We start from the raw sequence: 13645 nt of genomic DNA, 5'->3' as shown, positions 1-13645 counted from the left end.
TGTCTGCACAGGACTAAGTTTTTTCTATAGAAAAAAATTCGTCCTGTCGGCACAGGACTACGTTTTTTCCATAGAAAAAAATTCGTCCTGTCCGTACAGGACTAAGTTTTTTCCGTAGAAAAAAATTCGTCCTGTCGACACAGGACTAGGTTTTTTCCATAGAAAAAAATTCGTCCTGTCGGCACAGGACTAGGTTTTTTCCATAGAAAAAAATTCGTCCTGTCGCCACAGGACTAAGTTTTTTCTTTAGAAAAAAAATCGTCCTGTCGCCACAGGACTAAGTTTTTTCCATAGAAAACAAATCGTCCTGTACCCACAGGACTAAGTTTTTTCTATAGAAAAAAATTCGTCCTGTACCCAGAGGACTAAGTTTTTTCTATAGAAAAAAATTCGTCCTGTCGGCACAGGACTAAGGTTTTTCCATAGAAAAAAAATCGTCCTGTCAGCACAGGACTAAGTTTTTTTTTTAGAAAAAAATTCGTCCTAGCACAGGAAGACCTCAGGTCTTCATAGAGAAGACCTCAGGTCTTCTTAGAGAAGAACTCAGGTCTTCATAGAGAATTCCTCACACCTTGAATCTCACTCGAATCCCTGTGTCCTCCATTGAAAAAAAAACATTGCCATTTTAGAAAATCAAAAACCATACTTTTATTGTAGGAATGCTATTACATGTATTATTGCAAGTGTGGATGTGTGTGTGTGTGTGCCTTGTGTGTCCTTGCATCCTTGTGTATGTGTGTGTGTAAGTGCCTGCTCTCGTTTTATTTCCATTTTCAATTTACCAAACATTGTTAGATTTTTATTGTTAAAATGTTGAGAGCATTTTATTTTGGTCCTTGCCGAAGGACCAAGAACAACTACAACAACAACAACACCATCATATGCATACATTGTAAGCGATAAGTAAAACATTGTCCTTTTTCTGTTGCTGGCGCTTTCAGGGAAGTGCTATTAAAGGTGAATTCGTAAATGTCTCTGTGTGGGTGAGTGCATTTCTTGGTGTGGTGGTGGCCACTTGGGCTGAGCCTGTCTTGTCTAAGGCCTTTGCAAGCCGATCTTTCTCCAAGGTGCAAAAAATAACTTGAGGTGAGTTAATATTTTCTTAAGATTCAAATCCAGCAGCAAGACCTTGCCGGCCAGTAGGTGGATCAGGAGGATGTGGGGTTGCATTAATTGCTATCCATTGCCCTGGCGATTTTTTGACGACTGGAAAACTCCAGCCACCTGGACATCGTCCTTTTTGACGGCAGCGTTTGAGTTGTTGGCGGCAATTTGCATTTCCGTCACCCCAATGTTGGAGATGATTTCCACGGTGGCATTTATCTGGGGCGCCTGGGTGTTGGTTTCAGGTGGTGGTGGTACTGGGGATTCGGTGATACTTTCTGAAACTTCCAGTGGCTCTTCCAGTTGCGCGGTATCTGAGTTCTCATCTTCATCTCCGTTTTGGGCGTTTCTTTTGTCAATTTTGTCGATGAGCTTTTCCTCGGGCTCCGTCACCGTCTTGGGTGGGCATTTGGTGGTGGTCTCAATGGGTTCAACTCTAGGTGGATTTTCTTCCTCCTCGCCATCATCAACGATTCCTTCTTCAGGTTCGAGAGCTCCTTCAGTTACTTCACCAGCCTCGGGGTTGGCTTCGGTTTCTTCACCAGGCTCTGGTTTTTCTTCAGGGTTTCCTTCGGGTTCTTTGTCCCCATTTTCATCTCCTTCAGGATTATCGTTATCAGCTTCGGGTTCTTCTTCGGCTTCTGGATTATCTTCGTTCTTCCCATTATTTTCACCTTCCTCTGCGGAATCTCTTCCTGTATTTTCGGGCGCATCTTCCGGAGCTTCATCCGGATTTTCTTTCGGCTCTTCTGCTGCTGGTGCTAAATCCTCAGCTCCCTGAGGCGTGTCTGCTCCCTCTTCATTCCCTTCACCTTCTTTTCCAGTTTCTGGAACATCTTCGGGTTCTCCTTCAGCTTCTGGGCCTTCAGGATTCGGCTCTTCTGCTCCCTCTTCATCCCCTTCACCCTCTTTCTCAGATTCTGGAACTTCCACGGGTTCTCCTTCAGTGTTGGGCTCTTCAGAATTTTCGTTGGGCGCCACTTCTTCCGTGGGTTCGCCATCCACCTCCTCAGGTGGATTTGGTTGTTCCTCCTCGGCCTCGCCTGTTTCTTTTTCCTCACCATCTCCTGCTGCTTCGGGGTTTTCTTCTTCTACCCCTTCTTCATCGGTTTCTTCTTCCACCTTTTCTTCTCCCTCTGGTTCTTCTTCTGCATTTTCTTCTTCACCGCCCTCCTTTTCGTCTTCTTCCTGCGGTTGTGGAGGAACTTCATCTTCAGGGTTTTCTTCAGGGACTTCTTCTACCTCATCCGCTTCACCTTCCCCGGGAACTTCTTCCACATTTTCCTCTTCATCTACCTTTCCCTTCTCTTCCTCTGGAATCTCGGCCTCTCCTTCCTGGGGTTCCACCGGGGAAAAGGTGAAATTCTCACCATTTTCTGCATTTCCAGTCCCTTCATCTCCTTCTGCGGGGACCTCATTGTCTTCTCCTTTCTCCTCAGGCGGAGTTTCTTCTTCAGTCTTTCCCTCATCTTCTTCATTTCCTTCTCCGATTTCTCCTTCCCCATTTTCTTCGGCAGCCTCGTTAGGCTCCTCTGGTTCAGGATCAGGCTGCGCCTCTCCGGTTTCCGTGTCCCCCTCATTTTCATTTGATGGCTCTTTGTCGGCTACCTCTACCGCATCCCCTTCACCTCCTCCTCCCCCCTCGGCCCCATCTCCATCACCTGGCTCAATTGGCGGATATTCAGCATCACTATTACCCGCTTCATCACCTGGTATCTCCTGAACTTCAACTTCCCACTCTTCCTCCTCGATCTCCGCACCTACTCTTGAGCCCACATAAACCACCAAAACCCCATAACTTGGCACCACCTCCTCTCCACCTCCTGCCTCTTCCACGTTCTCAGGACCACCATCCTCTATTGGAGCAAAAGTGAAATCCTCCGTCTCATCCAAACCACCATCCCCCTCACTCTCCGATGCCACCGGCAAATTAATCTTTGCATAACCATCGGCATTCACCATCAAACTACGACCACGACACCCCTGGCCATTCTTCTTCAGGCCACCACTGACAATGTCACAATACACCCCCTCCTCCTCGAGACAGGTATAGACCTCCATTTCGAAATCACGTTCCGCATCATTGTTCATGGCCACGAAGGCTTTGTGACCCCTACAGAAGGCTATCTGATTTGGTCCATTCGTTTGGAAATGTATAACACTATCCTCCCCCTGGCCCGGTTTGGAAAAGTAATTGGCCAGCTTCACCAGCTGCAGCATGGGCGGCCAACGATGTTCACAAACCCAACCAGAAGAGGGCAAACATTGCTGTTGTTCATTAAACTCCGGCGAACGTATTTCATCTCCATCCTTCTCATCCGCCGGAGGTCCTTGATCAGGATTCCGGAAATAATATGAACTCATTATCCTTTTTATTCTGCCATAGGGATGGGCCAACATCAGAGCATTCGCCATAATATATTTGTGGCGTTGTTTATAGGTCAGGGCCCGATTTTTGCCCAGCTGCGGCGGAAGTCCTCTTTGGGTCTCCGGCGAGTCGATGAAGACCAGGGAATCTTGATGGGGTAAAAATCCCATTGCCGGTCCCCAATTTATGAGAGAGCTTAGGGGAGCTTTTCCTTGAAGTATGGTGGCTATTTCGACGCCATATAGATATTCGCTTACCACCCCGTAGGTGGAGTATTCAGTTCTGAAATTAAGAAATCAAGGGAAAATTTTTCAAATAACGGACATGGGAGAGCTTGTGCTCTCTCCCATGGCTCATAGGGGAGCTGAAGCTCTCCCATGGCTCATAGGGGAGCTGAAGCTCTCCCATGGCTCATAGGGGAGCTGAAGCTCTCCCATGGCTCATAGGGGAGCTGAAGCTCTCCCATGGCTCATAGGGGAGCTGGAGCTCTCCCATGGCTCATAGGGGAGCTGGAGCTCTCCCATGGCTCATAGGGGAGCTGGAGCTCTCCCATGGCTCATAGGGGAGCTGGAGCTCTCCCATGGCTCATAGGGGAGCTGGAGCTCTCCCATGACTCATAGGGGGGCTGGAGCTCTCCCATGACTCATTGGAGAGCTGGAGCTCCATCTATGGCTCATAGGTGAGCTGGAGCTCCATCTATGGCTCATAGGTGAGCTGGAGCTCCATCTATGACTCATAGGTGAGCTGGAGCTCCACCTATGGCTCATAGGTGAGCTGAAGCTCAACCTATGGCTCATAGGTGAGCTGGAGCTCCACCTATGGCTCATAGGTGAGCTGAAGCTCAACCTATGGCTCATAGGTGAGCTGAAGCTCAACCTATGGCTCATAGGTGAGCTGAAGGTCAACCTATGGCTCATAGGTGAGCTGAAGCTCAACCTATGGCTCATAGGTGAAGCTCCAGCTCACCTATGAGCCATAGGTTGAGCTTCAGCTCACCTATGAGCCATAGGTGGAGCTCCAGCTCACCTATGGGTCATAGATGGAGCTCCAGCTCACCTATGAGCCATAGATGGAGCTCCAGCTCACCTATGAGCCATAGATGGAGCTCCAGCTCACCTATGAGCCATAGATGGAGCTCCAGCTCTCCAATGAGTCATGGGAGAGCTCCAGCCCCCCTATGAGTCATGGGAGAGCTCCAGCTCCCCTATGAGCCATGGGAGAGCTCCAGCTCCCCTATGAGGCATGGGAGAGCTTCAGCTCACCTATGAGCCATAGGTTGAGCTTCAGCTCACCTATGAGCCATAGGTTGAGCTTCAGCTCACCTATGAGCCATAGGTTGAGCTTCAGCTCACCTATGAGCCATAGGTTGAGCTTCAGCTCACCTATGAGCCATAGGTGGAGCTCCAGCTCACCTATGAGTCATAGATGGAGCTCCAGCTCACCTATGAGCCATAGATGGAGCTCCAGCTCACCTATGAGCCATAGGTTGAGCTTCAGCTCACCTATGAGCCATAGGTTGAGCTTCAGCTCACCTATGAGCCATAGGTTGAGCTTCAGCTCACCTATGAGCCATAGGTTGAGCTTCAGCTCACCTATGAGCCATAGGTTGAGCTTCAGCTCACCTATGAGCCATAGGTGGAGCTCCAGCTCACCTATGAGCCATAGGTTGAGCTTCAGCTAACCTATGAGCCATAGGTGGAGCTCCAGCTCACCTATGAGTCATAGATGGAGCTCCAGCTCACCTATGAGCCATAGATGGAGCTCCAGCTCACCTATGAGCCATAGATGGAGCTCCAGCTCTCCAATGAGTCATGGGAGAGCTCCAGCCCCCCTATGAGTCATGGGAGAGCTCCAGCTCCCCTATGAGCCATGGGCGAGCTCCAGCTCCCCTATGAGCCATGGGAGAGCTCCAGCTCCCCTATGAGCCATGGGAGAGCTCCAGCTCCCCTATGAGCCATGGGAGAGCTCCAGCTCCCCTATGAGCCATGGGAGAGCTTCAGCTCCCCTATGAGCCATGGGAGAGCTTCAGCTCCCCTATGAGCCATGGGAGAGCTTCAGCTCCCCTATGAGCCATGGGAGAGCTTCAGCTTCTCTATGAGCCATGGGAGGGCTTCAGCTCACCTATGAGCCATAGGTGGAGCTCCAGCTCACCTATGAGCCATAGGTGGAGCTCCAGCTCACCTATGAGCCATAGGTGGAGCTCCAGCTCACCTATGAGCCATAGGTGGAGCTCCAGCTCACCTATGAGCCATAGGTGGAGCTCCAGCTCACCTATGAGCCATAGGTGGAGCTCCAGCTCACCTATGAGCCATAGGTGGAGCTCCAGCTCACCTATGAGCCATAGGTGGAGCTCCAGCTCACCTATGAGCCATAGGTGGAGCTCCAGCTCACCTATGAGCCATAGGTGGAGCTCCAGCTCACCTATGAGCCATAGGTGAAGCTCCAGCTCACCAATGAGTCATGGGGGAGCTCCAGCTCTCCAATGAGCCATTGGTGAGCTCCAGCTCCCCTATGAGCTATAGGAGAGCTTCAGCTTAAACTCCCCTTTAAGAAAATTAGGTCTAAAATTTTTTTCCTTACTTCGATATCTGATCCAATCCCATATCGAAGACATCATGGAAAATAAACGGCCTGGCCTTTTCCGGAAAATTATATTCGGTATTTAAATCCTTTAGTCCTTCGAAAATTAGCTGCAACGAAATAAAAATAAAACCACAATTTGCTACCTCTCTCTCTCTCTGCCCTCTCTTTTTCGCCCCTCCTTGCTCACCTTTAAATCAATTGGCCAAATGTATTTGGCCGAATCGATGCGAAATCCCGCCACTCCCATATCGATAAATTTATTTAGCATTGCCACAATGGCTTGGCGTACCGAGCTGTGGGAATGATCCAAATCGGGATGTCCGTTTAGCTGACAATTACGCATTTCTTGGGCATTGGAGCTGGCCAGGTTTATGGCGCAGTAGCGATGGAAATCCTTTGCCTCATAGGGCACTTCGGGATATGAAGATTGGGAGATGTTGACATCCGTTGCCAGCAATGTGTTGACAATGAAGTCCTGCTTTGGGGCTGTAGCTCCTTTTGTTGTCCTGTTGTTGTTGTTGAGCAGCAAATACAAAGGAGCTGCCATGTGATTTAGCACCACATCGACATAGAGGCGCACACCCAAATCATTGCAAATGCGGCTCATGGAATAGAAATCTGTTTCATCGCCGGAGCGGGAGCTTAGACGATAGGAGATGGTTTCGTAACGTTGCCACCATGGATGATTAAGGCCATCCGTTTTAATTACCGTATGTTCCAGGACGGGTGACAGCTGAAGAGGAAGAAAAGAAGGGGGTGGGAGAGAAGGGAAACAAAGGCAGGAGATAATTTTTAGGCCATTATTGTTGTTGCCCGTGGTTACCGTGGTGAAATACGCTGTTACTTACTTGTACCCCACCATAGCCCCGCGGACCCAAAAATCGCCGACACTCCTCGGCCACATCCACGAATTTCCATTCAAACAATTGCACCATCACCGAGCGTCCTTTGGTGAAATGCGGTCGATGATAGATGCCATCTGCGTCGTCACAACCCTGGTCGCCATCATCCGCGCTACCGGAACTCTGGCGACTTTTTCCACTATCCAATATTTGTTCCAAAGCCTTTTGTCGCGTGGCAGCTGTTCGTCCCAGCGATGGCTGGGCCAAGAGGCAAATTACCAAAATCTGGATAACAACAACAGCAACACCATGTGGTGTTGTTGCAAGGCTTTGATTTGTTGCCGCTGAAAGCCGTAGCCTCATTGTTGGAACTGCGTGTGTCCTTTATCGTGTGCGTGTGTGTGTTGGGGTGTCCAAGTTTTGACTGGACAATGGCTGGCTCTAGCCGCCTATATCAATGTTGCCTTTAACACTGACTGACTGCCTGGCCTGCCTGCTTGGCTGGCTGGCTGACTGAGTAACTGCTTAACTGCGTTTTCAGACCTTTTTTTTAGTTGTTGCTGTTGTTGTTGATGACTTAATGTCATTTTTCTTGTTCGCATTTGTGAACCTTGCATGGAGGTATGGATTTTCCCTGGAAAAACAATGCATTTTCCCATGAAGTCCAATGCAATGCCATCCTCCCTCTGCCCCGAACCAAAAAAAGGACACAAATGTTCGTGTCATGACACTTTAACATGCACCCATGACCAGGGAGACGCAGAGATCAAATGATTTTGCATACAGGCAAAAATATATTGGTTTGTATGTCGGATGAGGCTTTTTGTTGTTGTTGTTGCTCTCCGTGTTGTTTTTTCAATAAATTACAAAGTTATGTTCCCATTGTCCTTTCCTACCCAGGCGATGGATATTCATGACCCCTTCTGCTTTTGAATGAAAACAAAAAAACCTGGACATGAAATTTATTTCAGATTTTAATAACCCAAACACTACGAGGGTTGGAAAATGAGGAATAGAAGAGAGCTATAGCTCACCTATGAGCGATAAGGGAGCTACAACTCACCTAAAAGCGACAGGAGAGTTTCAGCTTACCTATGAGCCATTGGAGAGTTTCAAAGTTGAGAAGTGAGCAATGGAAATTTTCCTGTGCTACAAGTCCTAAAAAAACTATGCAACAAAATCTCCCGAAAAGAGGTCCTTTGAAAAATTATTTTTGAAAAAAAAAGGCAAAAATATATTTCTACTAAAATTCTTCAAAAGATGTTCTTGGGTTCCTTAAAAAGTCTAGAACTAGAGGTCCTTGGAAAAAAATATTTTTTTAAAAATTTCAAGGATTCTCCATTAAAGACGTTTCGAAAAATAGGCCTAAAAATAATCCTTCCGTGGGAATCCTGAACCTGAATTCTTTGGAAAAAAAATTCTTTACAAAAATTCAAAGATGAGTCCTCGAAATAATAAAAATCTCCCGAAAAGATGTCCTTTGAAAAATTATTTAAAAAAAAATGCAAAAATATATTTCTGTTAAAATTCTTCAAAAGATGTACTTAGGATCCTTTAAAAATCTAGGATTAGAGGTCCTTGGAAAAAAATATTATTTAAAAATTTCAAGGATTCTCCATTAGAGGAGTTTCGAAAAATAGGCCTAAAAATAATCCTTCCGTGGAAATCCGGAACCTAAATTCTTTGAAAAAAAATTACAAAAATTCAAAGATGAGTCCTCGAAATAATAATAATCCTTGCACTTCGCTGAAAGAGATCTCTGGATCCCCTTAAATTACCGAGAAGTAGTACATGGTTTATGATATTCATGACCCCTTCTGCTTTCGCATGAAAGCAAAAAATCTGGACATGAAATTTATTTCAGATTTTAATAACTCAAACGCTACGAGGGTTGAAAAAATGGGGAGTGGAAATTTTCCTGTGCTACAGGTCCTCGAAAAAAAACTATGCTACAAAATCTCCCGAAAAGAGGTCCTTTGAAAAATTATTTTTGAAAAAAAAAATATATATATATTTCTATTAAAGTTCTTCAAAAAATGTTCTTGGGTTCCTTAAAAAGTCTAGAATTTGAGGTCCTTGGAAAAAAAAAATATTTAAAAATTTCAAGGATTCTCCATTAAAGGAGTTTCGAAAAATAGGCCTAAAAATAATCCTTCCGTGGGAATCCTGAAAAAAATTCTTTACAAAAATTCAAAGATGAGTCCTCGAAATAATAATAATCCTTGCACTTCGCTGAAAGAGATCTCTGGATCCCCTTAAATTACCGAGAAGTAGTACATGGTTTATGATATTCATGACCCCTTCTGCTTTCGCATGAAAGCAAAAAATCTGGACATGAAATGCATTTCAGATTTAAAAAATACAAACACTACGAGGAATTGGAAAATGAGGAGTGGAAATTTGGAAAAATATATATATATATATATATATATATATATATATATATATATATATATATATATATATATATATATATATATATATATATATATATATATATATATATATATATATATATATATATATATTTCTATTAAAATTCTCAGAAAGATGTACTTGGGACTCCGTAAAGTCCACGGCAAGAGGTCCTTAAAAAAATATTATTTAAAAATTTCAAGGACTCTCCATTCAAGGAGTTTGGAAAAATAGGGCTAAACAATAATCCTTCCGAGGGAATCGTGAAGCTGATTTTTTTGGAAAAGAAAGTCTTTATAAAAATGCACAGATGAGTCCTTGAAATAAAAATAATCCTTGCTTTTCACTGAAAGTGATCTCTGGATATCCTTAAATCGCCAAAAATTCTGGAAAAGTCCTAGAGATTCTTAAAAAAATATATTAGAGGTCCCTAGAAAAAAATATTAATTAAAAATCTCAGAGAAGAGGTCTTTGGAAAAAAAAAAATAATTTTTAAAGGATCCTCTCAATAGAGGAGTGGAGTTTTAAAAATAGTTCTAAAAATAATCCTTCCATAAGGACACTGGACTTGAGTTCTTGGGAATTAAAATCATTACAAAAATCCGCTAAGGAGTCCTTGAAATAATAAAAATAATCCTTAAAAAATACTTAATATGTACTTGAAAAAATATTTTTTTAATGACCCTTCATAAGAATTCCTTGAAAAAAAAAATCTGTAACGAAAAATACCAAGAAATGTTCTTTGAAAAAATCCATAAATAGTCCTAGAGGTCCTTAGAAAAAAAAAATATTATTTTCAAGTCCAAGAAAATAGGTCCCTGGAAATGGAATTTTTTTTAGGAACCTCCATTAGGAACCTCCTTAGAAGAAATCTTTAAAAAAAATATTTGCAAACAAATTTCCGAAAATATGTGACCATGTCCTCGAAGAAAAAAATTAATTACCCTTCAAATTTCTTAAAAAATATGTAATTTAAAAATACCCCTGAAAGGTGCCCGACTAGAGGACCTTAGGAAAAAATATACAAAAAATGTTCCAAAACAAAAGGTCTTTCAAAAAATTATTTTTGAAAAAATGTAAAATATTGTTCTATTGAATTCGTTCAAAAGAGGTCCTTTAAGATATTATTTTTAAGAAAATAATCCAGCAAGCTACTATTTAAAAATTTCTTGATTGAGATCTCTGGAATATATATTGTTATTAAAATCACCGACAAGAGGTACTTGGATTAATATGTTTTTTTAATTCACATTTGTAGATCCTTTGAAAAAATCCTTAAAATATATGATTATGGAGAAAAAATTATATATATCCTTGGAAAAAAGCTTAATATCTACTTAAAATATATTTTTAATTTTTCCTTCAGAAGAAGTCCTTGAAAAAGCTGTACTATAAAAATACCAAAACCATTTCCTTTGAAGAAAAAATCCTTGAAAAGTCCTAGAGATTGTTAGTAAAAAATATTAGAGGTCTTTAGAAAAAAATATTATTTAAAAATCCCAGAGAAGAGGTCTAATTTCTCAAGGATCCCCTCAATAGAGGAGTGGAGTTTTAAAAATAGTTCTAAAAATAATCCTTCCGTACGGACACTGGACTTCTTGGGAAATAATGTGTAGACCCCACAAAGTATATATATTCTTGATCAGCATAAAATTCTATGTCGATTTCTGTCCGTCTGTGGAAATCACTCTAGCTTCCGAACGAAATGATGTAGGTTGATAATATTTTACTCAAATGTGTATTCTGTCTGCAGGACTTTTGGTATTGAAAATGGGCCATGTAGGTCCACGTCTTCGTATAGCCCCCATACAACGGTAACTCCCGATATGCGGTATTTTGATGATTTTAGCGACATTATTTACCGGAATTATTTCAAATATGGTATTTGAAGTTCGTAATAGATACTACAGCATAAAACAGAAAATTGGCCGTGTAGGTCCAGGTCTTCGTATAGCCCCCATATAACGGTACCCCCGGATATTCGATATTTTGATGATTTAAGCGACATTATTTACCGGAATTATTTCAACTTTGGTATATGGAGTTCGTAATAGATACTTCAGCCTAAGACAGAAAATGAACCATGTAGGTCCAGGTCTTCGTATATCCCCCATATAACAGTACCTCCCGATATTCGGTATTTCGATGATTTTAGCGACATTATTCACCGGAATTATTTCAAATGTTGTAATTGAAGTTCGTAAGGGAAACTACAGCCCAAGACAGAAAAGTGTCAGTGCAGGTTCACGTCTTCGTATAGCCCCCATATAGCAGTACCTCCCGATATTCGGTATTTTGATCATTTAAGCGACATTAATTACCGGAACTATTTTAAATTTAGTATTTGAAGTTCGTAAAGGATACTACAGCCTAAGACAGAAAGGTGTCTGTGCAGGTCCAGGTCTTCGTATAGCCCCCATATAACGGTACCTCCCGATATTCGGTACTTTGATCATTTTAGCGACATTATTCACCCGGATTCTTTCAAATTTGGCATTTGATGTTCGTAATGGATACTACTGCCTATGACAGAAACGTGTCTGTGCGTTATTTATATAGCCCCCTTATAATAGTACCTTTCTATAGTCGGTATTGTGATGATTTTGCTGATGCAGCTCCACGTTGTGGTATAGACCCTAATATAGCATTTTTACCGGACTTTTTTTATTTATTTATTATATTATTATTATTATTATTTTTTTTTTGTTTTTTTTTTTTTTTTTTTTGAAAATATCCAAATTCGTTCCAAATGGTTCAGTTTATTCAAAGTTCGGCCCGGCCGAACATACAGCTTTTTTGCTTTTTTTTATTTTTTTAAATTTTTTATTTGCCTATAATTCAGTATCTCTTAACAAATGCTTTATCAAAGGGCCTTTAAGTATAAATTGAAAAAAAATATTTTTTTTCTACAGCCTATCATTGTTTACTTTTCCCTCCTGGCCTTTCCCACCCTCCTTTTTATTATTCCTGCCCCTTTTTTATATTTTTTTTACAACCAATTGCCATTGTAAAATATTTTATATTAACCTTTATCTAGCCTCGGGGAATTTTCCGTTTTTTCATTTTTTTTATTTCACTTTCCCCACTTTTCAATAGTGTGTCATAATTTGTGTTTTTGTACCAACAACAACAGCAAAAACAAAAACCTTAATGAACACCTCACAATACGTGACGATAACCGCTCAAACACGAAACGGCCAACCTCGGTGAGTTGCATATTCTCTCTCGCTCTCCCTCTCTCAGAAAAGCCATTTATTAAACTTTTATCGCTTTGATTGTTACAAAATTAAAACGAATATTTTTTTTGTTTTTGTATAAAAACCAAAAAATCTAATTTTAAAATTGTATTTTTTTTTTTTTCAAAACTATTCCAACAAATTGGGCCTCAGTGGTCCTTCTCAGATTGCCATCATGGCTGTGAGTGTATGTGTTTGTGTTTGACCTGTAATAAACATAAATGCCAAATTGTTTGCTAACATGGCAGCTTCTAACACGCATAACTGGTTTTCAAACCACATTTTTTTTTTTAGTTTCGGTTATAGGCCTAAGGCCTCCACATTTGATTTTTATCCTGGAATTTGGAATAACAACAACACCCATGGCCACCACAACTAAAGTTCTCATGTTCCGACGTGTACGTGTTTGTTTGTGTTCAATGCGACACCTAACGATTAATTAGCGTAACCATAACCGGTTTATCAGCGGGCATTAATCGTGTTTTGCAAATATCATGAATACTGAGCTGAGGCCATGATTATGAGAGAGAGAGAGAGAGGGGCGATAGGAGGCAACTCATTTAGTTAAATTTCCCCTCCCCTCCCTCACCAATTACCCCTTTCTGCACCCTGTCCCCCATAACCTCCTTAAATATTTGTTAGTTAAACTTATGGCTCAAGTCATGCAATAACCAAATGCAGCACACCAAAAAGGCTGCCTGCATACCTTGCAGCAGCAGTCGGGCCATTTTTGTTTTTTTGGGAGTGGCTATCAACAGGCTTTTGGGCCATTATTTTTTGTTGATCCTTCTATTAACTTCATTTGCGAAATTCCCAACTTCGTTGCATTTTTTCTTAAATGTCAACAATATCATTGTTATTAATGGCATTTTTATGGTCAACACGCATCTGGTTTCGACGATTAGCTTAGCACTGGGATTTTTTTGCGATTTTTTCTCCTCTTTTTTACATTTCAACTAAAATTGTGGTTATAAATGGCCGTGGATGGGGGCTTCAGTGGCTTCATTTTTAAAGCGCCACACTTAAATCAAACTGAAAACTCAATTTTGTGGCAAAGCTCTCTAGGGAGAGAGGGGAGAGAGTTGATGGCTTGTTAT

At 41.9% G+C, this 13645-nt stretch overlaps 1 protein-coding gene across 1 annotated transcript; it reads right to left on the bottom strand.

Moving 5' to 3' along the window:
- Nucleotides 1-658: 658 nt before the first annotated feature.
- Nucleotides 659-7378, bottom strand: LOC101895134 (uncharacterized). The gene is made up of 4 exons (XM_005180653.4): nt 6904-7378; nt 6243-6788; nt 6053-6162; nt 659-3754 (listed from the first exon to the last, which is right to left on the bottom strand). Exons 1-4 carry the CDS (start codon nt 7258-7260, stop codon nt 1177-1179), a joined length of 3591 nt encoding a protein of 1196 aa, XP_005180710.3. The 5' UTR covers nt 7261-7378; the 3' UTR covers nt 659-1176.
- Between the last annotated feature and the right edge of the window lie 6267 nt (nt 7379-13645).

The sequence above is a fragment of the Musca domestica genome, unplaced genomic scaffold (assembly GCF_030504385.1).
Source record: "Musca domestica strain aabys unplaced genomic scaffold, Musca_domestica.polishedcontigs.V.1.1 58, whole genome shotgun sequence".
Classification (NCBI taxonomy): domain Eukaryota; kingdom Metazoa; phylum Arthropoda; class Insecta; order Diptera; family Muscidae; genus Musca; species Musca domestica.
Note: the sequence above shows the minus strand (reverse complement) of the source record. Positions and strands in the feature narration are given on the sequence as shown.